General features: G+C 42.3%; 8 protein-coding genes across 8 annotated transcripts, besides 3 other annotated features; 5 read left to right on the top strand and 3 right to left on the bottom strand.

Moving 5' to 3' along the window:
- Nucleotides 1-36: 36 nt before the first annotated feature.
- Nucleotides 37-1,764, bottom strand: DAS1 (SCF ubiquitin ligase complex subunit DAS1; the record flags this gene model as incomplete). Its single annotated transcript, XM_003646724.1, has 1 exon — nucleotides 37-1,764. The coding sequence occupies one exon, from the start codon at nucleotides 1,762-1,764 to the stop codon at nucleotides 37-39; it is 1,728 nt and encodes a 575-aa protein (XP_003646772.1).
- Nucleotides 1,765-3,133: 1,369 nt separating this feature from the next.
- Nucleotides 3,134-3,892, bottom strand: PAM17 (Pam17p; the record flags this gene model as incomplete). Its single annotated transcript, XM_003646723.1, has 1 exon — nucleotides 3,134-3,892. One exon carries the CDS (start codon nucleotides 3,890-3,892, stop codon nucleotides 3,134-3,136), a length of 759 nt encoding a protein of 252 aa, XP_003646771.1.
- A 2,181-nt stretch (nucleotides 3,893-6,073) lies between these two features.
- Nucleotides 6,074-8,731, top strand: VPS35 (retromer subunit VPS35; the record flags this gene model as incomplete). Its single annotated transcript, XM_003646722.1, has 1 exon — nucleotides 6,074-8,731. One exon carries the CDS (start codon nucleotides 6,074-6,076, stop codon nucleotides 8,729-8,731), a length of 2,658 nt encoding a protein of 885 aa, XP_003646770.1.
- A 528-nt stretch (nucleotides 8,732-9,259) lies between these two features.
- FBP26 (fructose-2,6-bisphosphatase) lies at nucleotides 9,260-10,534 on the top strand (the record flags this gene model as incomplete). The annotated part of the gene is made up of 1 exon (XM_003646721.1): nucleotides 9,260-10,534. One exon carries the CDS (start codon nucleotides 9,260-9,262, stop codon nucleotides 10,532-10,534), a length of 1,275 nt encoding a protein of 424 aa, XP_003646769.1.
- Nucleotides 10,535-11,205: 671 nt separating this feature from the next.
- On the top strand, nucleotides 11,206-13,302 carry SSY5 (Ssy5p; the record flags this gene model as incomplete). Its single annotated transcript, XM_003646720.1, has 1 exon — nucleotides 11,206-13,302. The coding sequence occupies one exon, from the start codon at nucleotides 11,206-11,208 to the stop codon at nucleotides 13,300-13,302; it is 2,097 nt and encodes a 698-aa protein (XP_003646768.1).
- Nucleotides 13,303-14,120: 818 nt separating this feature from the next.
- On the top strand, nucleotides 14,121-17,477 carry FAR1 (cyclin-dependent protein serine/threonine kinase inhibiting protein FAR1; the record flags this gene model as incomplete). The annotated part of the gene is made up of 1 exon (XM_003646719.1): nucleotides 14,121-17,477. One exon carries the CDS (start codon nucleotides 14,121-14,123, stop codon nucleotides 17,475-17,477), a length of 3,357 nt encoding a protein of 1,118 aa, XP_003646767.1.
- Nucleotides 17,478-18,331: 854 nt separating this feature from the next.
- Ecym_5176 (uncharacterized protein) lies at nucleotides 18,332-18,982 on the top strand (the record flags this gene model as incomplete). Its single annotated transcript, XM_003646718.1, has 1 exon — nucleotides 18,332-18,982. The coding sequence occupies one exon, from the start codon at nucleotides 18,332-18,334 to the stop codon at nucleotides 18,980-18,982; it is 651 nt and encodes a 216-aa protein (XP_003646766.1).
- A 1,294-nt stretch (nucleotides 18,983-20,276) lies between these two features.
- Nucleotides 20,277-20,614: a long terminal repeat.
- Nucleotides 20,278-25,787: a mobile genetic element (TY3-like retrotransposon).
- Ecym_5175 (uncharacterized protein) lies at nucleotides 20,947-25,460 on the bottom strand (the record flags this gene model as incomplete). The annotated part of the gene is given in 1 exon segment (XM_003646717.1): nucleotides 20,947-25,460. A coding segment is annotated over 1 exon segment (4,233 nt). The 3' UTR covers nucleotides 20,947-21,227.
- Nucleotides 25,461-25,787: a long terminal repeat.
- Nucleotides 25,788-25,970: the final 183 nt, after the last annotated feature.

Below are 25,970 nucleotides of genomic sequence, written 5' to 3'. Positions count from 1 at the left end.
GATAAACAATAAAAAAATAACAGTTAAAAAACTATCTTAACATAAGGTAACCTGCCTGTTAACTGTTAAGATGTTTTTACTATCATCGCTGTTACGTCTCTTAAACGTTTGGGTCCACCCATGTAGATTTGATACATATCCCTCATGAAAAAATACGGGATGTGGGATTCTTTCCGAATTTTCTTCTACAATCATCGTCGGAATATCATTTAACATTAAGAATCTTAATAGAGGGAACTCGGAAAGTAACGTAATGTAAGTTCTTTGATAATGGTGAATCAATGTATGAAAACAATCTATAACATCCTGCTTTGTGAATGGCGCGTGCGGTAGGAGCCGTAAGGCTGCATCGAAATCTAATTCACCATCAATCCCCACTGGAACATCCTTAAGTTGTCCTCTAGATTTTCTATATTGTATCATACTTTGGTTCATTATCTGAACAAACTGATCCATATTCATGGGTTGAGTTCTGACACTTGGATATGAATCGCAGGCTTTAGAATATGGCAATAACGACTGAAGTCGCATCATAGTAAAGATGTCCTTAGGGGATAACTCTTCAACTTCTGACGCCTTAATATCATCTGCATAGTAAAAGATCTTACCACATATAATTTCCTCATGCGTCTTTTCACACTTGGTACAATTGCATTTACGCAGTATTTGGTATCTATCATTATGAACAGATATTATAGGTGAATCCAATGCATCAAACCTAATATCAAGAAATTGTAACTTTTTACAACTGATCAAGATTGATAGAAAAATCTCAGGCTTTGTAGCCTGAGAGACATAATTTTCTAAGAAATCCATTTTCAATCTCTTCAAGTTAGTCAATCTATTGAAAAGACCAATGAGAACTAAATTATCCTGCGCCACTGCAATTAAAGATAGATCCTCGATGTTTTCAAAATCCTCAAACTCATGGAGCATTTGCAGTTCTCTATTAGACAACGACTCGTGCCACGATATAATTGTCAACACCTTCAACGCCCGGATGTCAAATACTTCAGACAACTTCATTAACGGGATATTCCTCCGTAGTTTAAATTCCTTATGGGGATAAAATTCACGGCGCCAATGTAACTTTAAATCTTTTATCTGCAACTTATGTTCTAAAGGATAGATGCAGTTGAACAATTGTACGGGATCCATAAATAACGTCATATGTGAAAGTTTGCACGAAATACGCCGCCGCAAGTATTTTGATAAACTTGGCATATAACTATCCGAGACTGGACGTTCCGGTAAAGAATTTGGCGGTGCCATATCAAAACTAGTCAAGTTTTTTCTAGACATTATTCCTAATGCCACAATGTCATTGCAATCAGGATCCGTCACATTCTCAAGTCTGTGTAAAGATTTAGACCTGTTGCACAACAGTGATAATACAGTTTTCTGCAACGCCGGATTCAAATCCCAGTTAACTCTGACCCACTGCACCATATTTAACGTTTTGGAATTAGACCGGAAAGTGCTTATAAGCTTCTTTAACTTCTCATTCGCCACCTTTCGAGAGTCTTCTTCTTGTAGAAACGAAGGAATATACAAAATAGTCCAGTTAACAGCCAAATCCATATAATCGCTCTTCACCACATTCGAGTCATTCAAGTATATCCGACTATACAACAAATGCATAGCAATTTCGTGACAACGCCGATTTATGAGACATAGTTTTAATCTTTCTCCCTGCGGCAAATGTGAGAATATTTCCTGAATTAACTCATCGGGGAGACGCTCTAACGGGAAAAGTTCGCTCATTTTATTTATGTAAGCTTGTTTTAGTATTCAGAGACACTGTTCACACCCACAGAACCAACGTTTAACTGCCGTAACTCGTTGTGTGTGGGGGGAGGGGCCTGACACTTTCACTAGGTGTTCACCAGAAATATACCTCTTCGCACTGATGTCTTCACAGGTCCTTTAACCATACGTTTTTGTCAACAAGAAAAGAGCAAGGAAGAATGCTGCTATTTGTCTAGTCTTTTGTCCATTCATTTTTCCTTATACAATTATGTCTCCTTTATGCTCTCATCTTCCCAAGTTACCGTACTCAACTCATTCTTTACGACAATGTCATACTCAAATCACGTGATTCATTTTTCTCCCTCGCCAACAACATAAACTGCCCCACTGCGCAATGCCCAGTGTCCTCCATGTCAGCATACAGCTACGCTCCCATGCTCCTTGTATTGTGATGCTGCTGCAATTCGCTGTTCACCGCTCCGATGCTGCCACTCTTGCAGAGCCCTTCCAAAGGCCCCCACGCCGCCAACTACCACCGTACAGTACTTGGAAACATTGGTTGTAGAAGCTGGCCGATGACTAACTCAATGTGTCCTCCTGCCATAACATCTTGCACCACAAATTTTGTATATACAACCTGGATCATGGCATTCAATTCATACTCTCTATCAATAAAATGTATAGAAAGTTTTTGCGCGCGCGGGCTAACTTATAAGGTTGGCGGCTAAAAAACAGTTTGGTTTTAAAAGACCTTCTGGGCATATTTAAGATACCATGCTAGCATAGTTCTTCAGAAATAACATATAAAGAGTCTTAATACGACCACATGATACTGTGTACAGGTATATACGAGTCCCAGGTTCAGCCTGCCCCCCTCTGGAGCCGCTAGCGTGCGTTCACAAGAAGTTAGCCAGTTTAACACACAGAGATCATATCGGAAATATAATCAAAGTAAATCATAATCCAGTATTGGGTGCGTGGCCGAGTGGTTAAGGCGCCTGCGTCAGGATCACGGTTGTTCTCCGCCAGAGAGTGCCATCCCCTGGGATGGAGAGCTTGAGGGTGGGTTGCTAGCTCAGCAGCCAGACCGCCGAGCATCCACACCGGGGCGGTGTGGTAAATCACTATATACGAGGTCCATCTAGCGGAGTTCAACTGAGCTTCTGGATTGTGCAGGTCTGTTTCGTTAACAGGCGCGAGTTCGAGTCTCGCCACATCCATTCTTTTTTATGGGCGGTAGCAGGTCACGTGAGCAACAATCCTCATCACCGTATGCATGCATGCGGAACATATACCAACATGTACTCAAAACTGTCTTTACAGGGATGTATATATATTATCAGATAGATATATATTAATGTGTATAAACATAGAAAGAGCTTGATTACAAGAACTCCTTCGCCTTTCTTCTGTGGGAGTGACAGTCTCTGAGCCACTGTCTATATTCCTTTAAGGAGCTTATCCTTTCGCCATAGTAGTCTGGAACCGGGTTGCTAAAACTCTGGGAACTGGCATCGACCCGGTTGTCTTTAATATGCTGCAAGAAAGCCTTATTCTTAACCGTGTACGAAGCAAGTTGGTGTTTATGCTTGAGTTTAAATAGCCAGGAGCCAACAATAGGCCCGCAAAGGAACCCCAATCCCCCGGAGGCAGCAAGAGTCCCACAGATGACAACTAGCGGATCAAAACCAAATATAGTCTGCATGGGGTCGATCTGCATCGTGGAGAGATAAGCCCACGAGATCTGAGTACCTATTAATGCCGTGAACACAGAACTACCTGTGTTAATCCGACGTTCCTGTTTTCTAAGCTTGAAAAAATCTATCCACGTGAGTAAGCCTGGTTCGTGCTCCGCATTAGGCACATGATTATTATGGGGGGCAGTGGCATCCGACTTTTGCTGGAGTAAGCATGGAAACTGCGAAAACGATCTGGCACCCAGCACCTTACTCACAGAGCTCTTGGCAACAAACTGTAATGACATCGTATAGAATATTGAGGGGCAAGCTATATCACTGACCGTGGTGCTTGGTGCTTGGTGCTCGGTCGTCGGTCCTTGCTCCTGTTGATAGCGAGATTCTGTGGTACCGTATGCGTTCTCTTGGAACCACTGGGAAACTAGACTTTTCGTTTTTTCTGTCATATATTGGAGCTAAAAGACCACAGCGAGAAACGATGGCCATAAATACTCGTACCACGTGATATTCGATACAGGCGGTTCGAGAGGATTTGATCCACTTTGGCGCTTCCGACTCAAAACTGTTTCCCAGTCGTTTCCGAGGCGTTTCCCGGGCCGGCGGTCACGGAGACGGGGAGAACGTTGTTGATTCTCGTTGCAGCGCACACGCGCGGCGCGCGCAGGCGGCGGGCGGTGTTCCCGTTTGTTTCCCAGATATGACCCACCGCCTGTGGTTCGCTTCGCTTTCCCTTCACGTTTGTAATCAGGCCGATCCCCAGAAATACCCGCAGGCACGAAAGTCGCCGAATCCATAATCACAGCGTATCTTGTTTCGCACACGTTTCTATCACGTTTCTGTACCAACCCACCTCTTTCTAAATCATACTAGCTGTAATGCACACGCAAGTTGCGCATTTGATCATGTGATGGATGCCTGATCGATCGTTCTCATTGACGGAAACCAAGCGTATCGAGCGGTGTTATCTGTGTGGATGGGTGGGCACGCGGGTTGACAAAAGGATCAGCAGCGATCTTTAGTCCTGCAAGGGGAACGCGGGCCGGACCTTCTCTATCGAGCAAAGGTCTGCGCAGTGTAGCTTATATCCTATGTTATGTATGTTGAAAGACAAAAATCCCAAGTCCTGTCGAAAGAACCGTAATTAGTTTATTTGTGTATATGATGCTGCTAGTGCTTCCATTGTTCGACTAAGATATTGAAGTTACGCTTCTTGTTGGATCTGGGGAATATGATACCGTTTTCTAATATCTTACTAGATGGGTAGCTGAATTCGTTGAAAAATATATCTTGGTTATTGGAGTATTCTTCAAGAAGCTTGTGAAAACTTTTATCTTTCACGAATGCGTAGTCACTGGGTAGCAAGGTCCAGCCGATATCTTTTTTTGTTGTGCTGGTGATTTTTATTGACTCGGTTGGTTCTTAATGCCCATCACCGTGTCACGTTTATGCCAAGCAATGCGCCCAATTCTCTTTTATTTAAATTTGTTTGTTTGAAGAACTCCCACAGCGGTATCACATCGCTGGCCTGTCACTTTCAGGTCAATCCGTTAGACACAATTTTGGGACAGTGCATCATGTCTTGGAGGACTGTCGCAGCTACAGGAGTGTACAAGTCGCCATACGATATCCAAAAGAATTCTCGTTTCTTCCTCCTGTAGTATTGTTGCGTCTATCCGCTGTCAAAAAATGTGCCAGGCCAGGCGTACCGACAATGGCGCATGGCCAATGGCGTCCTCATACGCGAACTCCGGTCTCAATCTTAAAGCAATCTTATTATAAACCTCCTGGTAGTGGTCACTACGATTACTAGCCATGGCTATATATAACCAAATAGGTGCTGGGATTTGTAGGCTTTTTTTAATTCCTACTGTCACCTTTCTCGTTCCTTCCACTGTCGCTACGACCCTTGAAGCAGCCTTTGCCGCCTCTGTTACAATATATACGGTTACATTCCACTCATCACCCTTATTTATTGTCGCCAATTACATAAGAATCAGCAGAGGCGAAGTTCACACCGGTATAGCCAGGCCCTAACGGTGTTGCAACGGAACATAACAACCACTACACATGATGTGTCTCCTCCGCTCCGCCCAACCGGCAAATCCATGTCATTGTTGACTACCTTGAGACATGCATATTTAAATTGTCAGTATCTGCAGCGACGCGAACAAAACAATGGCTTGTCGCCTGGCAGACGCCCGATTACATCATCACAGATATATCCACCAGATATACTGTTACCCGGATTAACATTTTCCAAAGCCGGGTAACACAATTAGTATTCTCCTCTTTCCCCCTTGATCTTCCCAGAACGTCGTTCGCAGTTCCCGAGCGAGGTCGAAATAAGATTTTTCCACCGCAGGCTAACTATATAGATATACACTGTTAGCCGGTGTTGGTTATATATATGTAGGTTTATATATTTGTAAACTGTGTGTAGCTTTATAGAGGTGTAATTGCCTTGCAGTTGAATGTTTAAGCTTTGTTAGTATCAGCAACTGACTTGAATAGAGTTCTAGAGTTTTAAGGGTATATATATATATACATATTATGGTACGGTGAAAAAAAGCAGTCTTCATTTATAACCATCTTTAAAACACAAGTCCCCATCAATTGGTATACCTTCGATGTCATATGCAGATAGTGTGGAGCAGGCGGCTTCTGTAATCAAGCAGCAGGCTATTTTAATTCAAAGGAATCTTGCTCAGCGAAAGCTGATGGATGCTTTGAAACATATTAGCATTATGCTTACCGAACTTCGGAATCCTTCGTTGACTCCTAAGCAGTATTATGAATTGTACATACTTGTGTATGATGCTCTCACTACTTTGTCTCAGTACCTAGTTGAGAATCATCCGAAGAGACATCATTTAGCGGATCTTTATGAGCTTGTACAATATGCTGGAAACATTTTACCTCGATTATACCTAATGATAACAGTTGGAACGGCATTTCTTCAAATAGAGGATTCTCCACGGGAGGAGATTTTGAAGGATATGATTGAGATGTGCAAAGGGGTGCAGAATCCTGTGAGGGGTCTGTTTTTACGTTACTATCTATCGCAGCGGACCAAGGAATGGTTATTACCTGATACTCAAGAAGATGGGAATGATGGTGAGGGTCAAGAAAATGGAAATAAAAAGTTCAATGTTGAATTTATTATTAATAACTTCATTGAAATGAATAAGTTGTGGGTTCGGTTGCAGCATTATGGCCCTTTGAGAGAACGGGAGTTGCGTACCAAGGAGCGTAAGGAGCTTCAGATTCTTATTGGATCTAATCTAGTGAGACTGTCTCAAATTGTTGAAGATGATTTGAAGCTATATTGCGGTTTCATTTTACCTCAGATATTGGAGCAAATTGTTCAGTGCCGTGATGTCGTATCTCAAGAATATTTGTTAGATGTTATATGCCAGGTGTTCCCTGACGAGTTTCATTTGGCTACGTTATCTGTACTCCTGGAGGTGACTTTGAAATTGAATCCGGACGTCTCAATTAATAAAGTTGTTTCAACTTTGATTGAGCGTTTCATTGGGTATATGGATCGGCAAACCGTTGATATAGACTCTATCAGAGAAACTTTCAAAAAGCTTTCCACCCAGGATTCTACTGAAAATACAGGATCGGGCATTACTAACTCTGGAGACCTTTTCTTTGTTTTCTGGAATTACTTGGAAAAACTGTGTGAGGCTCGTCCTGATCTACCCTTAAACGACTTACTACCACTTGTCCAAGGTATATTAAGGCTTTCATTGATTTGGTATCCTGCTAAACTTTCTAACATAGATTGCTTGCTGAAATTCACTGTCAAAAAGTGCCAAGAAAACGGAGGTCCTAATGTGACGGCGGATAGTGAATACTTATTCCAAGATTTACTGTTATCCTTATCTTCCAACGATATCTTCTACCGTGTGTTAACGGAATGCGACTCGTACCAAAAACTATTATCTTTGCAAAATGTTGGTTTACAAAAGGTAATAGTTAACTGCATTCTTGATACCATTTTTAAAAGGAATATACGAATAAGCAGTAAGTCCCATTTGGATAAGATTTTGCTAATTTGCCAGTCGATCATAAAAGTTAACAATATAAAGTTCCACACTTCTCCCCTGGATGACTCTGAGCGCGCTGCTTCTCAAGATGATGATAGTACCAGCTCATTATTAAATCTTGAACAAGAGAAGCTGGCTCAACTGGTTCATATTTGTTACCATAAATCAATTGAGAAGCATGTTGAATTGCTCTTGACGTGTAAAAGCTGGCTTTATAAAGGGGGCATTCAGCTACGCTACACATATCCAGCTGTTATTGCTAGTTTCTGGAAGTTGATTCATAAAGCCAAAATCAAAAGTAAGTTGTATTCAAGCAGAAAGACTCGCTATAAACAGCTGAGTAACCAATTATTCAAATATGTTTCACGCTGTCTCAACGACTTATTTAACACCGTTGGTGTTTCTTGTTCTGATATGATTTTCAAGTTGAATCTCCAAACTGCAGCGATAGCCGACCACCTAGGCCTTAGTGAGATATCCTATGACTTTTTCACTCAGGCATTTACGGTCTTTGAGGAGTCTCTGAATGATTCAAGGACCCAATTTCAAGCCATTGTGAACATGGCACAGGTTCTGCAAAAAACACGTTCCTTATACGTGGAAAACCATTATGATGTGTTAGTAACACGCTGTACTTTGTACGGATCTAAACTACTAAGGAAACAAGACCAATGCCGTGCCGTATATCTGTGTTCCCATTTGTGGTGGGCAACAGAAATTCCCCTAATTGGCGAAGAAGAAGGCATTACTAAAACATTCTACCGGGAGGGCAAACGTGTTTTGGAGTGTTTGCAACGTTCTTTAAGAGTTGCGGATTCTATTATGGATAACGTGCAGAGCTGCCAATTGATGGTAGAAATACTGAATCGCTGCTGTTACTATTTCATCCATGGTGATGAATCTGCCACTCATGTTGGAACAAAATATATAAACGGCCTGATTGAGCTCATAGAGACCAACCTGAAGTCTTTAAAAATGGAGGAATCTGCTGAACTTAAAGATGATAAAACTATGAAAGCCTCCATCCATACTAGACTTGTGATTGGTATCGATGGATCTTTTATCAATCTACCTACAGCCCCAACAGCTACACTGGCCGCAGTAAGCCATAAGTCCCCAACTGTTCCGATTTCTTCTCTTGTGTTAGTCGTAACCGAATATTTACAAAGGACTTTGAAATACATAGAAGATCAAAAATTAGTGGATGATAGATTCAAAGCTATAATATTGTAGTCCAGATATATATACAACATAGTTTTTGGTTTCTAAGAGTAGATATGAATGAACGTAAATGTTTTCGCTCCTGCAACTAAATTCAAAGTAGGGTAATAAAAGCATCTAAGTACGCTTCGCCCCCATATACCAAGAAGGTTCTCATGGTCAATTCAAGGTTATAACCGTTCGTCTTGGATTCCATCTAATGATCCATTTTACGAGACCACTAGTCAAACGTTTTAGACGGAATCAAAAATTAGGCCGGGGAAAAACACCACGCATAAAAGGCCGAAGAGTTTCGGTGTAGGAAGCCATACATCATACATAAAGGGCTTCAGCCTTGCATTATTTATTGAAGAATTTGTATTGAGCAACCAACTATTCTGTTCCTCAATCAGTTAGTAATAACGCAAGCATGCCTGTATACACTGTTTCAAACGTATGTTAAGCGATGTGAATTAAATGATGATGGATTGATTAGGGTTTCAGTATATTAACTCAAGGCAATAATGTGAATAGGTCCAAAATTTACGCATTTGCGTTATAATGGTGGGACTACCAGCCCGTGGAAAGTCTTTTATTTCCCAAAAGATAGTTAGATATTTGTCTTGGTTATCAATACGTGCAAAATGTTTTAATGTGGGGAATTATAGACGATTGGCAGGAGGGTCCAAGCCCAATGCAGAGTTCTTTGCTCCAGATAACATTGAGGGACAACGTATTAGGGAGAAAGCAGTACAAATGGCAGTGGAAGATATGATGAACTGGTTTTACGAAGATGACGGTGTAGTTGCGATTTTGGACGCCACGAATTCCACGCGGCAAAGAAGGGATTGGGTTTTAAAACTATGCAGAGAGAACGCTATTGAGCCGATGTTCTTGGAAAGCTGGTGTGATGATCAAGATTTGATATTCAGAAATATTAGCGAAATGAAGACGACGTCGCCTGATTATGAAGGTTGTGATCCGGATGCTGCCACCCAAGTCTTTTATGAGCGTATTGAAAAATACGTAAGTGTCTACCAACCTCTGGAGGAAGTGCTTGATAAAGAGTTGACTTTTGTCAGGCTTATAAATGTCGCTGAACAAGTAGTTATCAACAGGATCGAGACATATCTTGAAAGCAGAATCGTTTTCTATGTGATGAACCTACATATAAAGCCAAGATGTATTTGGTTGTCCAGACACGGTGAGTCCGTGTATAACCTGGAGAAAAAGATAGGCGGTGATTCCCATTTATCAACTAGGGGCATGGAGTATGCCCGTAAGCTTCCCGAATTAGTTAGAGAATCTACCGGTGATGCAAATCTAACAGTGTGGACTTCCACACTGGTTCGCACCGGTGAGACAGCCCAATTCCTTCCATACAAGCAATTGCAGTGGAAGGCTCTTGATGAATTAGATGCGGGGGTCTGCGATGGTATGACGTACGAAGAAATCGAAAAGGAATACCCTGAGGACTTTAAAGCTCGTGATGAAGACAAATATGAATATCGCTACCGTGGAGGTGAATCCTACCGTGATGTAGTCATTCGTCTCGAGCCTATCATCATGGAACTCGAACGTCAAGAAAATATTCTTATTATAACCCACCAGGCCGTCCTACGTTGCATTTACGCCTATTTTATGAACGTCCCCCAACAAGAATCCCCGTGGGTCTCCATTCCCTTACACACCCTAATCAAACTTGAACCTAGAGCCTACGGTACAAAAGTCTCAACTGTGAAAGCTGACATTCCCGCCGTAAGCACCTACAAAGAAAAGGGCACAAGCAAAGTGGGCGAACCCGCTCATTGTACCCCTGCTCCTACAATATGCTAGCTTAGTACATTCTTCCTTGAACCGGCGAACAGATCATTGCTCAGACTGATTCCCTTTCCAGTACTTCCACCTCGCCTTGGCCTCCCACCCCCTACACACAAAACATATCTACATATACATATTCTACCAATATCTGAACAATATCATAATAAGTAGGCCTCTGTCAAACCTCCTAGAACCTATTATATTGGTCTTCTACGTAGTTTATAATCTTTCGTTTCCGTCTTCGCCATCTCATCTGAAACGGTCTCTTAAAAAGCCTGATTTCGCTGTCACCCAAAATGGAACACCTGAATGTTTTAAGAAATTTCAAAAGGCATCTTTTTAAAGAAACCTGTAATAACAAATCGTAAATTATAGATTGTTAACTTGATATAGAATAAAGACGTAGTCGAGTGTTAGAAGGAGGGTTCTAGACATAAAAAGGGCATATTAATATTTTTTAATAGGTTTTCAGTTGTTGCATTGCCGTGTGTGTGCCGTTGCGCTAGGAGATTGTTACAGAACAATTAAGTGGTTTTATAATAATTAATATCCGGGGATACTGCCGGGTTGATTCCAAAAAACAAGTGCGGCAGGAGGAGGTAGAATATTGGATAAGTTTGGTTGCGATAAAGGGGAATTCTAGGTAACAAAAGGTCTAATAGCATCGAGGTATTAATAGAGAGAATATGGCAAAAAGACTCCTAAGGTTTTATAAGAAACCTAGGGGCCAGCCGGGGAATTCTTCACAGGAGGGTCAGAGCGGTGGTAGTGATAGTAGGCATTCTGGGAGGGAGAGTGGGAAGGCGCAGGAGGATGATGTGCCTGGTGTATTAGGTATGGGTGGGGAGGTTTTCAGTAGTACGGCGTCAGTACAGTCATCTTCGATCTTTTCCAAAAGTGGGATCACATATGGGACCGATAACTCTTCAAACATTTCTGGGTCGGCCGCACGTAAGCAAACGGGGGCCTTGGCGGATAATGAGGATGTTGGGAAACCCTTAAGGGTGGTGGGGGTTGAGAATTTTGGTGAACCGTTGCATACGGTAATTGAGCAAGATGAGGAGGATAGGGAACAGGGTGTAGTTGTGGGTTCGTCTAGCAGGCTAGATGCTACAGAAATCGGGGTTAGAAGAGGATTCACAAGGGGTGTTCAGCAGCAGAGTTCTAGCGATAAGTTCATTACGATGGATCAAGTAGAAATGGAACTACGGGTTCTACAGAATAAACTAGACACTCTAGTGGACGATATCCACCAAAATGTGAAGAACATATCAAAAGCTGTGATTCAGGCGATCGAATATTTCAAAGAGTTTCTTCCTGATGTACGAAATTTATTATATCGGGTATCTATGGAGAGGTGCTTACATTTGAGGAATATCACCAAAGTAGTATTGCATTTCCAAGATAATCTACTACAGTCGGATGTATACAACAATTCTAGATCGATATTATTAAGGAGATACATGGAGTTCTTAGGGAAACTCAATGTAAATATCTATTCTGAACCGCTTGAAGCGACGGCACAGCATACATTGCCAACGATGAAGGTGTTCGCAATCGGCGAAGACTGTCATCTTCCTAACAAAAATAAGATCTCCTCGATTATCGACGAGATAGCACATGTAAACGACGGTTCTACATCCGATCAAGAAGGTGCATACATTGCTCCTTTGTTAAGGGGGTTAAGCAAGAGTTCCGCAATATTAACAATCATGTTTGGATTCCCAAACCCACAACAGGAACATTATGATCTTCTTAAGGTGTTGTATTCCTTATTTTCAGATGTGCACTTCTATTGTGTTAAGGATTATATCACTCCTTGTGCCTCTGAAGTTGCGTCCGTTCTACGCCATTCGAAGCCCATGCAGGCGGTCACTACACAGTCTTCTTCACAATTTATTCCCCCTTACAAACTACCTACAGATGTTATGGTTCCTCCTATCTCGATGTCCCTTTCTGCTGAAGATAGCTTAAAAATCACAGGCACATTAGGAGGCTACTTATATCCCCAAATAGCACAAAACGACTCCGCGATGTCAAAGTTCGCGGGCTCTACATTCGCAATAACGTGTGCACACGTTGTTCTAACAGAGTCACAGGATCATCCACATGTGTGCGCTCCTTCTAAAGTCCTACAGACAACCTACAAGAAAGCTTTATTAGAAGAATCGAAACAATACCCCGAAGGCAGTATCGAACGGTCCAGCTTTATGGAGGAGATCCGACACATAGAGGAAAACTTGAAATGGCAACAGAACAACAAGTTTGGACAGGTAGTTTGGGGTGAACGTACAATCATTAATCAGAAATTATCCGACTTCGCCATCATTAAAGTCAACTCCAACTTTTGTTGTCAAAATCACTTAGGCGAGGACCTGACTGGCTTACCGGACCCTGCATTGAGATTTCAGAACTTATACGTGAAGAAAACAATCGTGGATTTAAAACCCGGATTGAACGTTTTCAAAATTGGAGCATCTTCCAATTACACAAGAGGTAATATAAACGGCTCCAAAATAGTATACTGGGCAGATGGAAAGATACAAAGTAGCGAATTTGTCATTTCTTCCCCGCGGCCCTTATTTGCCACAGGTGGCGATTCTGGCTCATGGATCTTGACCAAATTAGACGGCGAACTGGGTCTTGGTGTAGTAGGCATGTTACATAGCTACGACGGCGAACAGAAGCAATTTGGACTTTTTACCTCCATTGTTGACATTATAGAAAGACTTCACGATGTAACAGGTGTGCTATGGGATATAGAGCCACCTACAGACTTATAACATAATATAATCTATAACAATATTAATTAAAATTAAAAAAAAGATAAGTTAAACGCATTACATATTTTAACGCCTACATACCGATATAATAGAAACGGAGCTCACAGTTGAATATGTACACCATTTGTTCTGCTTACGGTCTCTTCTTCATATCTGTCCTGAATTTTTTTGTTACATGCGGCAAACATGACACCCTTCTCCGTCCTCTCCATTGACAAACAATAGCATATGATGCTTGCTTTTAAACAAGAAAACCGACACACTTTGCTACTGTTATTTCTTGGGTTAATCTCTTATTTATTTCTTCTGTGGCTGCGTTTCAAACTTTATTTAACGAATACGCATACCTCTAAAGGCAAAACGTGTTTCTGTATGCAGAAGATGTAAAGGCGTTTTCCGTTTAGGGTTTTACCAGCGCATTTCAAAAATTTGATACAATAATTAACATGGGATTTCCTCCTTACGTTGATTTATACATTTAGAAGAGGCTGCATGAACTAATGTTTTGGCAAGGGGCAGGGATATAGACTATTAAGAGGCATGTTACGAAAAAGATCCGAAAAGATGCTGCTAAAAGGGTTGCATCATTATTAACCGAGATCTTGTAACAATGCGTTCAAATACAGCTGTCCGATTTCAAGTAAATATCCATTTCTATGTATTGGTTTTAAACTTGTATTTTTAGTGAAGACGAGAAGGTTATTTAAAATTTTCTATATGGTATATAGTAGGGTTTTTAAGAGGTTGGAAAGGAGAGTAGGCTTATAGTGTAGACCTTCTGTATATTATCGTTTGAAAAGACGAATAACATATTAATTATGGCGGTGACAACACCAGTGATGGGGCAAGGGCCAAAATTGAGCCATACCCCACCTAGTCGAGAATCCAATTCGGGAAGTCCTGCTGGGAAGTTTCTCAGGACCCTTTCCGGAAGATCTTTGAGAAGGTTCAGTAGATTAAAACGAAACAGTAATAGTGCAGCTAGTGCCGTCACAACTTTTAATGCCACGGTAAAAACGATAGATGAGATTGAAGGAAACTTCTGGAAGCTGAACGAAGCTGTTCAAGAGTTCACTCCTTCTATGGACCAGAAGAAAAGACCTAGTCCCTTGAATTTGAAGATGTTGAGTCCTCCGCTAACAGTTGAGAGGATTGTTCCGGATAAGGGCACATGGTGTGAGTTGGGGACTCCTATTAAAATGGAACCGTCTCTAAAGGAGATGTCACGGCCTTCACCACATAAACCTTTGGGACTTGATCTCTTTAGGAATAGGAATTCTTCCGGCCAGTGGTTCTTTCCCAGGAGTCAGTTGGAGGATCACGAATATTATCATGAAGAAGATTCACCAACATTCTTGGTTATGCAAAGGAGGGAGTCAGGAAATAAAGTAACCACACCCGGAGCTAAACGGTTCACGGAAAACGTATGCACCATTTGCGGAGAATATTTGAATGCATTGTTAGCAGGTGAAAGAGTTATAGAATTGTCATGTGAACATCAAAGTCATTACCAATGTTATTCAGCATTATTAGAGAGTACACTTCCTAATGACAGATACCCACGCTGCGAAGGTTGCTTAAAGGAATGCAAACCAAAGGAGGAAGAAATTTTAAACAACATGCAATCAGCTCTTTTATTAACGAGAACTGTGGCAACACCCCGCGATAGCATAAAACCATATACATTGAAGTTAGAAACAACTAGGTTTGAGAAGTCGTTGTGCAGTTTATACACCCCTTGTGAGCAGCTGATTAAAAGTACTGATGTGAGTTCCAACGGATTTCGGACTCCAAATGGTATTGCAGATCCGCATAGACTCAGTTACAATCGTGTTGAAGATGACGTAACACTTGACTTCCCAAATTCTGCAGCCACCAGCAAATTAATAGAAAGTCCCATTGATTTAGACCTTGGGACAGAGTCTGTAAAAGTTAATATTATCCCTCAAGTGAATAAAGTTAACGTTAACGAAAAATCTGAATGCGTTATCTTACCGTTTGTTTTGAGCTGTTATGTTCCCAATATCAAGGTGCAACAAGAAGCTGTTGTGCCCGAAAACATAGCTGATAACAACATACAGGAAAAAATCATTGGTCACCTGTATTCCAAGTTAGGAGACATTGCGATCGATTCTGGAAAGTTGAGGCTTTTCGATAGGCTACAATATTCTCTCGACGGAAATCAATGGACCCCTGTTGTTTTATACTTCTTCGAAAAGTGTCTTTTGTTAGTGCAACAAGGGGATTCAAATTTTGGCGATCAAGATGACGATGATCAAGATACGAACACTGTTAGGATCATTGGGAAGATACCCATGAATCAACTATCAAGCTTTCACAAGTACGACCCCAATACGCTGATACTAGATTTGAAAAGCCTTTCGTTTCCAGAAGTGTACCTCCAAAGCTCGGACACCAGTACTGGGTTGATAACCAAATGGTACTTCTACCTAGCTAATACCGAAAAGGAAGTACCTGTAGTTCAACAAACCACAAACTGTTGGTCAACGCTACCAAGTTACATTTTGGACCACATCCCAAAAGAATTAATTTCATATAATCAACTTACTGGTGATGGTCTTGGAATGCCGACTAACTTTGACCGTCTTCCATCCTCTGAAAACGATACCTCAACAACAGGAGTGGCAGGGTCAAACGATCCGGGGAAGCTGCAAATCGTAGTTGCGGTGAGTCTGATTAATTGTAACAAAAACTTGCATACCAATGAGCAATTATTGGAAATCATACAACGGAAATTGCGTGAGATTAAAAACGCTTTAAATGGGGAGGACCTGCTCGGTCTTGTACTGATATCCAAAAGTGGTATACAACAGGGAAGGTTTTATGGAATGGTATCCAAACACTGGGAATCATGGGATGAGATCATTAATGAGTTGGCAGTGCATAACAATGAAAGCAATAACGCCACCAAGGAGAAGCAGGAGGAGCAGGAGGATGAATTGGCCCAATTGATGCAGACATGCGACAGGCTACTAAGCACTGTAGACGAACCATCGGAATACTTGAGGCATTTGGTCATATTAGGTAACGACTATGATGATATAGGTACCCTTCCAACCCACGTAGGCAAAAAATTCGAATGGACAGAAAGATACACCAACAGGATCTTGAACGAATACAGATTCTCAATCACCCATTATGTCACTGCAAATAGCTATATTCTTCTGAGAAACCATGTCAAGGGACTGACCTACAACATAGATACACAGATCGTGTCTCAGATCGCGGATGTCGATGTCCAAGAGTTGCTGAAAAATCTCCATTCAAAAGTAATTAACCAGCTCCACGTCGAACTGAAAAGCTTCGATCCAAAAACCGCATCCTTCGAGAGGATCGAACGCAATGGCCAAATGACACCATGCTCCTCCGAGGAATCTTTGTCTCTACAAATAGGGGGCCTCAAACCAGGCGATTCGAAAAGCATACTATTTGAAATGCGACTTGCTACAAATAGAATAAAACAGTACCTAGGAGAATTCGACTACTCCCACCCCACCGACTCCAGCACCTGCAACTTCCAACCGCAAAAGCCAAGCGTATCCTTGTCCCTTACAGAATGCTACTACCAGACCAAATTTAACAACAATCGTAAAAAAAGAGCCAACGCAATTAAAGTACAATTTAGCTTCCAGCACTCAAGCTACTCCCCTCTGTCCAGCCCGCCAACCACCACCTTCAACCAAACAACTACAAAAAATAAACCATCCCTCCTCCCCACCGACCCTGACAACCCGTTATTCATCGACATCCCTCTAGTAGCCCCCTTGACCCCCTCAAGAGACTCCATCTTCGTAACAAGACAATTACAATTCCTAGTAATAGATGCCCTCAACAAAAACGTTGACCAATACCTCGCCGCCTCAGAAAACCACCTGCCGTTAATGCCTCAGTCCACCCTTCGAGAACTCGTATCCGTCCTCTTCGGAATTAGCAGAAACTGCGTCTGCACCCTCCCAACATACTACAAAGACCTAGACAACCTGCTACCGATCGCACCTTACACGGAGTCTCTATGTACAATTCTCGAAGAAATCGCCCAAGAATACGACCTCGCACTTTCCGACAATACTGCCACTGCTACTGCTACCGCGACTCCCACTCCTCACCCCAAATGGCTACATCACGCCCGCACCCTCCTCAACTCCCTTATATAACCCGTCGCCTGTATCGCCGTATCTCAATGTATAACACAATTAAACCCACCACTCTCAACCACCTGGCCCTCTCTCCACGCCAAATCTGGACACCTTACAAACGAACTCCGCTCCGGCCTTCAAAGCCTCTTGCTCAACTGCCACGCCTTCCTCCACCCTTCCTCCACCAACCTGAGTGGCCCTTCTCCACTGGAATAGGAAACGCGATCACTCCATATACCACAATCGTTAATATCTATATATAGTAACATCTTGCGGCCCTGCTCTTAGCCCAAATTAATGAAAAATCCCCCATGCTCTAAGGCCTTTTCTGCGCCTCCGTCCAAGAACGTCCATACACAAACACAGAACAAAAGAAGCATTTCTCTCGAAACATTACCTCCATGTAATACAGAAATCCCAATATAACACTTTTATTACCTAATAAGTAACTACGGATTCCCTTCGGGTCTGCGTCTCTGCGCCCTTCTGTCTCTCTTGCTGTTACAAAAAGAAAGCCAGCAGAGGACACATACGCATAGGCATATAAGCGACAGTATGTCGGTGGAGGATTGATTGCGCATTAACATCGAAAATGTGCATCGTGTACATCCCAAAAGTAAATTCTATTATGCTTTCTTTTTCTACGTATTTCTTTTGGTAAAGATTGTCTTTTTTGCTGCACAAGAGCATATATAAGTACAGATATTGATTGGAAGCTTCAGGGAGAGACCCAGTTGATCAGGTTTTTACAAGAGACAGTGCGACTTAAGTTTACACATATTACGTCTGGGGCCTTTTATATCCAATCCAGTTACGCTCGTTGATTTTAAAAAATAAATACAAACCCAAAAATCTCATAAGGAAAAACAAAAATGCAGTTCAAGAGTTTAGCAGTATCATCAGTTTTGGCGTCGGCAGGTACTTTGGTATCGGCGGAGGAGAATCCATCCAGCTGGACGTCGTTGTCGGCGACGGCGACGTACAAGTGTGGTGCCACTGATTACGCAAGTACTTTTGGTATCGGTGTCGTTCCTCTGGCCACGTCCAGTGCGTCTGCTGCGGCGCCTCCAGCCAAGAGGTCTGTGATTTCGCAGATTGGAGACGGCCAGATCCAGGCGACGTACGAGCCTGCGGCGCCTGCGCCAACGCCAAGCACCACGACGTTGAGTTCGGTTGGTTCGTCTGCGAGCAGCTGTGCTCCTTTGGCCTCTGTTAGTGCTGTTGCCTGCAAGCAGGACGGTACTTTGCAGATCACCTTGAAGGACGGTGTTTTGTACGACTCGCATGGCAGAATTGGTTCGATTGTGGCCAACAGACAGTTCCAATTCGACGGTCCTCCTCCTCAAGCCGGTACTATCTTTGCTAAGGGCTGGTCTTTGACCCCAGAAGGTAACTTGGCTCTCGGTGACAGCGACGTATTCTACAGGTGTCTGTCCGGTAACTTTTACAATTTGTACGATGAGCACATTGCTGAACAGTGTTCTGCCATCAAGTTGCAGGCTATCGACTTGGCCCAATGTTAGATAACAGCAACAACCACAACTACAACTACAACTACAACAAAAGAGATATAGTGATAACAAAAAGCGACAACATTCATTTCTTCATTAGCCCTCATGTATTTTGCTGTGGCTGCAGTCGCAGTACCATTGAGAAGTTCACAAGGACCTTGATTTTTGGAGGCTAAAAAAGACGGGAAGTGCGTCCACATCTTTTCTACTTTTTGCTAAGACCTGGTCGACAGACAGGCTGGGAGTTTTTGATAGTTCTACCACTTGTCTGGAGAAGTGAGCAATCCTCTCGTCTTTTATTTTGTCTTTTAAAATTGTTTTTTCTTTATCATATAGCCTGTTTTTCTGTTTTCTATATATCTATATGTATGTATAGAGGAACTGTTTATTTTACCTACTGTACACTGCGTCTGGGACACAACTCCTGCGGCGGGAGAGGGTCCTGAACGGAGCAGGCTTTTGGTCGCTGTTGCTTTCGTGTTCCTGGCCTTCTTTTGTGTGATGTTACAAAGTATAATGTGGTGGTGAAAGCTTTCTGTGCGACCCATCCTGTACAAGAGGCTCCGGACCAAAATGGCACGTGACTTGGGATCCCAGCCCGCATCGCACACCTGTGGGTGTGCGATGCGTGGGGCTCTTAGCTGCGCCAAGTACATACGAGTCGAATGTACCATGTGGTTCTTTTGGCTACCGAATATATATAGAAGCAACTGGCGTGACAGGGCTGGACTGGCTATATAACGCTGTTTTCGGATTGCGACTTAAAAAAGATGGGTCATACATATTACGCATCCAGGTGCGGCGGCTTATTGTAGCCCTCCGATGGTTTCGGAGCTTAGTAGATTACTCTCAATGGATGCCATATAATTGCGCTAAGCTTGTAGCAATGACGAAGGCGACTGGTGTAAGTCACGTGCTGGATAGTGCTCTGCTGCGTATCAGTTACTTTTTATATAGTCTTTAATCGGATCAATTACCTTACAGACCTAGCATGTAATCTAATCTAGCTAGCTTGGGTCTCCTTATATACTTTCTGTTGTCCTACCTGGGCTTACTTAAAGCAGTCATCGGTGGTTTCATACTGACACACACGATTGTAGGTTTCATACTGGCATCCTCACAGTGACTATCAGCTTCTTATGCGTCTGACAGCTCTGATACGCTGCTTCTTAGCTTGGTTATCGCTGTGTACTAGCTTCTCTTGGTTTTACGACAAAACACTGTCGTAAAACCAAAAGAGCATCTCGGCAGTTATGATGATCAGACTAAGAAGCATCTTGATAGTCACGATAACAAGACAAAGAAGCAGCGAATCAGAGTCGTTAGAAGTGTCAAGATAACCATTGAGCTGTTATCGGCTAGGAATCTGCATAGCAATTAAGTAAGAGAGCTTAAGTAGGACAACAGAAACTATATAAGACCAAACTAGCTAGATTAGATTAGATTAGATGCTAGGTCCAGCTAGAACCCTAGAGGGTAGTTGAGCCAGATCAGAGACTATATAAACAGTAACTGATCATCAACCTAAGTATTAGCTGGCACGTGACGAGAAGTTCAAGCTAGCACGTGACCCCAACTAGTGGCCTCGACATTTGGTAGCGTCGCTCTGGTTTAAGTTTGAGATTAAGAATAATCATGGAAAGAAGCGATCCATCCTATGGAACCGCTCCGATGAGTACGATGGGACCACCATCTCTTAGCAAGTTCGTCCCAAGTTCAGGTCCTGTGTGTCAGCATGGGTTGCGAGACGAAGAAGTCTTCACAGGAACCAATGGCACCACTTTAAGGAGTGTGATAGCTAGTATGGAACTGTTCTAGTAGTTCATTACGTCGTCTAGGAGGTAACAGTTCTAAATCTTCGGTCCAGAATCTTACGAGTATTCCGGGATGTACTTGATCTAATCGACATTCATACATGTCATTTTCCTCGTCATAGCTCTGAATCGCTGTAATCTCATTCACTCGATCTCTAGCTTCTAATCTGCTATCGGGTGGTTGTTTGTATAGTGTTTACTCCTGAGATAATACTTCTTCAGATATTGTACGTTAATGACCTTATGTGCTGAGATATGCGGAGGTAAGTCAATCTCATACGCATTATCGTTAATCTTCCTGATCACTTTATAGGATCCTTCGTATTCTGACGCTAATTTTTGGTATAGTTTGTCCTCATTGATTCTCTTCTTTAATACCAACACTAATTCTCCTGGTTCGAATGTGACTTCTCTACGTCTGTCATTCTTGTCGACTTCCATTCTTATAGATTTTCTTCTAATTGGTCTTTAATTCTAGCGTTCATTACTTCCAATAATTTTGCCAATTGATCTGGTTCTAAATTCTGATTTCCACTATCTGCTCTGGCATCTACACATGGATCAATGATTAAATAGCCATTTGCAACTCTTGCTGGCATATCCTTAATAGCCTGATTATACGCATTGTTGTACGCTATTTGTACGTGCCATAGATGCGTATCCCAATTTGGTGATTGTGCATACTGTTTTAACAGTCTTGTTAACGGTTGCATTACCCGTTCTGTCTGTCCATCGGTCTGCGGATGGCCTGCTGTCGAACGTAACAACTTAATTCCTAAGCCTTTCGTTAGTTCTTGGTATTTCTTCCCTTCGAAACGTATGTCTCGATCGCTTACAAGCGTGTCTGGAACTCCTTTGTGACTGAAGATGTTACCTGCCAATAACTGAAACACCTGTTCTCCTGTAATCGTCTTCTTACAAGGTATAAACCATGCATACTTCGAAAAACGATCCACCACCACTAATATCATATCATTTCCTCCTACTGATTCTGGTATTCCTGTTAAGAAATCCATACTTAATTCCTTCCAACGACCTGTTGCTTGCGGCAAAGGCATAATCTTACCTTGGCTGTTTGGTCGGTGATGTTTCCGAATCTGACAGTCTGTACATGTTCTCACGTATTCTTTCACATCTCTAGACATCTTTGGCCAATAGTAGTAAAGCGCAATTTTATTATAAGTTGCTTCAATCCCAAAGTGTCCTCCTGTCAAGAAGTGGTCATGGTAAATGTTTAACACCTCTTGTACTTTACTTCGTGGTACTATGATCCTATTCTCATAATAGATCACATCATCTTTGAACGACATCTTATTCCTGAATATCTCTGATTTCTTCATCTTTTCCATATATTTAGCTACAATATTCACGTCGTTCCCTTCCATTCTGGGTTTAAACTTCTTCTTCAAAGTTTTTAATACTGCGATGGAAAATGGGTCTGCTTTATATTCCTCTGTCCATAACGATGGTCTAATGGTTGCCTCTTCTACCATATAGATTCTTCTTACATCTCTTGATAACACATCCGCAACTACGTTATCTGGTCCTTTCAGATAACTTAATGTAAAATCATATTCTTCTAGTTCATCCAGCCACCTCGCTACCCTACGATGTGGTTCTCCTTTATTCTGCGTTGTCAACAGTCCTAAATGGTCAGTCTTTATCTTAAATTTCCTGCCATGTAAAAGATATTTGAAATGGCGTAAAGCTTCCATGATACCTAATAATTCTAATTCTCCGGCTGGGTATCGCGACTGTACGTCATTAAACGACTTCGAGAAGTATTCAACTACTCCTAAAACCTTACCTTTTTCATCCACTTCTTCCAACACTGCTCCTACTCCTTCTTTAGAAGCATCTGTAGTCAAAACATAATTCGCATTTAAATCCTGTGTCTTGAATTTGACTAGAATTGGTTCGCTCGACAATAACGTTTTCGTATGTTTCACTGCTTCCGTGTGGCGTTTTGTCCACTTCTCTTTTCCTGCAATGAATCTCTGTAACGGTCGAGTGATCAACGAACAATTAGGAATGAACCTACGATAATAGTTCACTAATCCTAAAAACCTTTGTGCTTGTTTCACAGTCTGTGGCATCTTCAATAATTTAATGGCTTCACATTTGTGACTGAGGGGTCTAATTCCCTTATCACTGACTTCGTATCCTAGAAATTCAACCTTGTTCACATGGAAACGACATTTCTTCTTCTCAGCTATCAATCCATGTTCCTTCAACTTCCCTAATACCACAGCTAGGTGATATATGTGTTCTTGTTCATTCAAAGAGTAAACTAATAAATCACCCAAGTAGACTGCTACAAAACGCAGTCCTCTAAATATTTCTGACATGTACCTAGCAAACGTGCTGGGGGCATTCATTAATCCGAATGGCATTACCAAGTACTCATACTTTCCTTCCGATGTTACAAACGCTGTCTTTGCTCTGTCTTCTTTTCTCATTGGGATCTGGTGATATCCGCTATGGAGGTCGAGAGTGCTAAACACTTTTGCATCTCCTATACATGCTAGCATCTCTTCAATTCTGGGTAAGGGAAACGGGTCACTGACGGTGATCTTATTCAATTCCCTATAATCCACACATAATCTGTAACTATTGTCCTTCTTCTTTACTAACACCACAGGAGAGCTTCCTGGTGCTTTTGAAGGTACAATGAATCCTTGCTCTAATAGCTCAGCAACGATTTTACGTGTTATCTCTTTCTCTTTTGCTGTTTGTCTATACGGTTGTAATTTCGGTACTCTCGTTCCCTTGACGAGCTCAATCTCATGATAGACCGTTCTCTTCACAATGTTATCGCTATTCAATACATTAGTAACCGTGTCCTTATATTTCTCCTGTAGACCATCAGGTAAGTTCGACTCTTCCGAACCTTTATCTTCATTCCCTGTCTTATCGGGCTTGCTTACCATGTGGCATATCCAATCTTCATGGCTTTGTAACCTAGAACTTATCTGTTGTTCCCTTAGGTCTGTCTCCACCTTATTCCTTGTAGGTGTCTTACTATTCTCTTCTTGTTTGTTCCTCACCGATCTTCCTTTTGTTCCCTCCAGTTCCATTACTGGTGGTATCGGCGTGCCTTCATGGGAGGTCTGAGTATCCGACTCACTAACCATCTCATCCCATATCTCGGAACCTTCTGTCGAACTCTCGTAGTTCGAGGCTATGGCTTCATCATTGGAATCACACTTGGCCTCAGTTGATTCTGTCTTCTGTGATCCTTCACGCATAGACTTTCTCTTTAAGTCATCCCTATGACCCTTAACTTCTGTCATTTCTACGGCGTTCTCTGTAGCACGTAGTCTGCGACTTGCGTCAGCTAAATGTCGAGTTACTATCTGTAAGAACTCTGGTAGCAACCCCATGGTTGTAGTACCTACTATTACGTCTATCTCCAACTCTAATGGAGTGATATAGGCCGCGAACGTGTATGTCTTACCTTCATACTGTAAACACAACTTCACGCCTCTATTTGCTGAGATCCTTTCTCCGCTTATACCACGATATTGCTCTTCAGGCAACTCAAAAGTTGGTATCTGTAACCTGCGTACACATCGCTGGATTACTAGTGGTAAATACGCTCCTGTATCCACTAATACTTTAACTTTATTTTGTGATTCTTTGTCTACTGTAGTAATCACTACATCTTCCATAAGTCTAACTGCTTTCTGTAATTCCGTTACTTCAGGCTCTATTTTTATCTTCTTATTGGTGTAATTTTTATGGTCGTAATAATAAGAATATCCACTCCTTACTGGTGCTACTGGGTTATCTGATATATGAAGGTTCTTTAACGATTGAACTAATCCTTCAATATCATTCCGATCCTTTAGTTGAACTAAACTCTGTCTCTGGTGAGGGCATCTTCGAGCAATGTGCCCTTCTTCTCCACAAGCGTAACATACTAACGAGGCTCCCTTGTTACTCGCCATTCCTCCTCCCTGTTCCCTACCAGGCAATGCCTTATTACTCTTTCCCATTGGATTCCGTGCAGAGGATTTCGTGCGTTCCTCTGGCCTATCCATTGACTGAACTACCCCTGGGTGTTCCCGGATCAATTCCGCGACTGCTTTCCAAGTCGTGGGTAACCTAGGGCATGCTGTCCACAAGTCTCTCGCTTCCGATGAGAGACCCTGTCTGAAGATTGAGACAAAGAATTTGTCTCCTGGTGACCTATGAATGGCCGAGGGGAGTTCTTCGACTCTCCTCTGGAATCCCATAACATAGCGATCGAAGGATGTTGATCGGGCACGTGTGTAATCAAGAAGGTCATTGATCTTCTGCTCTGGTGTCACGATCTGCTCAAAAACACGGGACAAGTACGCCACCAGTTCCCCAAACGTTGGAGGTGTCCCCTCTTCTTCTTCGATTCGTAAAAAGTACGTTGCAGTAGTACGTTTGGCCTGAGCACCTAAGTGATCCAAGAGGTATTGGGTCCTATCTTCATCATCCCATGGAGGTGAAGCCCGCCTTGCTGCTAACTTAACATTAATGAGGATGGTGCCTAAGGTAGTCTCATTTGTGCCGGTGAATACCTCGTCTCGAAATAACATAGGGCGGTAGGTACCTGGAGAAGTACGCGTGGTATCCGCAGGGGGAACCGACTCCACCGTCGTCCTATTCTGAGGGGCCGTAAACGACGGAATGCCTCTTTCCATGGTTGTTCTTAATCTCAAACTTAAACCAGAGCGACGCTACCAAATGTCGAGGCCACTAGTTGGGGTCACGTGCTAGCTTGAACTTCTCGTCACGTGCCAGCTAATACTTAGGTTGATGATCAGTTACTGTTTATATAGTCTCTGATCTGGCTCAACTACCCTCTGGGGATCTAGCTGGACCTATATCTAATCTAATCTAGCTAGTTTGGGTCTTCTTATATAGTTTCTGTTGTCCTACTTAAGCTCTCTTGCTTACTTGCTATGCAGATTCCTAGCCGATAACAGCTCAGTGGTTATCTTGACACTTCTAACAACTCTGATTCGCTGTTATACAATGGTTATCATCTTCATAGTCTCCTAACGACTCTGATTCGCTGCTTCTTTGTCTTGTTATCGTGACTATCAACATGCTCCTTAGCCTGACTATCATAACTATCGGGATGCTCTTTTGATTTTACGACACACACGACGGTTGACGGCTGGAATATATTTTGCAAGTTTTTCGAACGT

The sequence above is a fragment of the Eremothecium cymbalariae genome, chromosome 5 (genome assembly GCF_000235365.1).
Source record: "Eremothecium cymbalariae DBVPG#7215 chromosome 5, complete sequence".
NCBI classification, from domain to species: Eukaryota; Fungi; Ascomycota; class Saccharomycetes; order Saccharomycetales; family Saccharomycetaceae; genus Eremothecium; species Eremothecium cymbalariae.
This window is presented reverse-complemented; position numbering and strand designations above follow the sequence as displayed.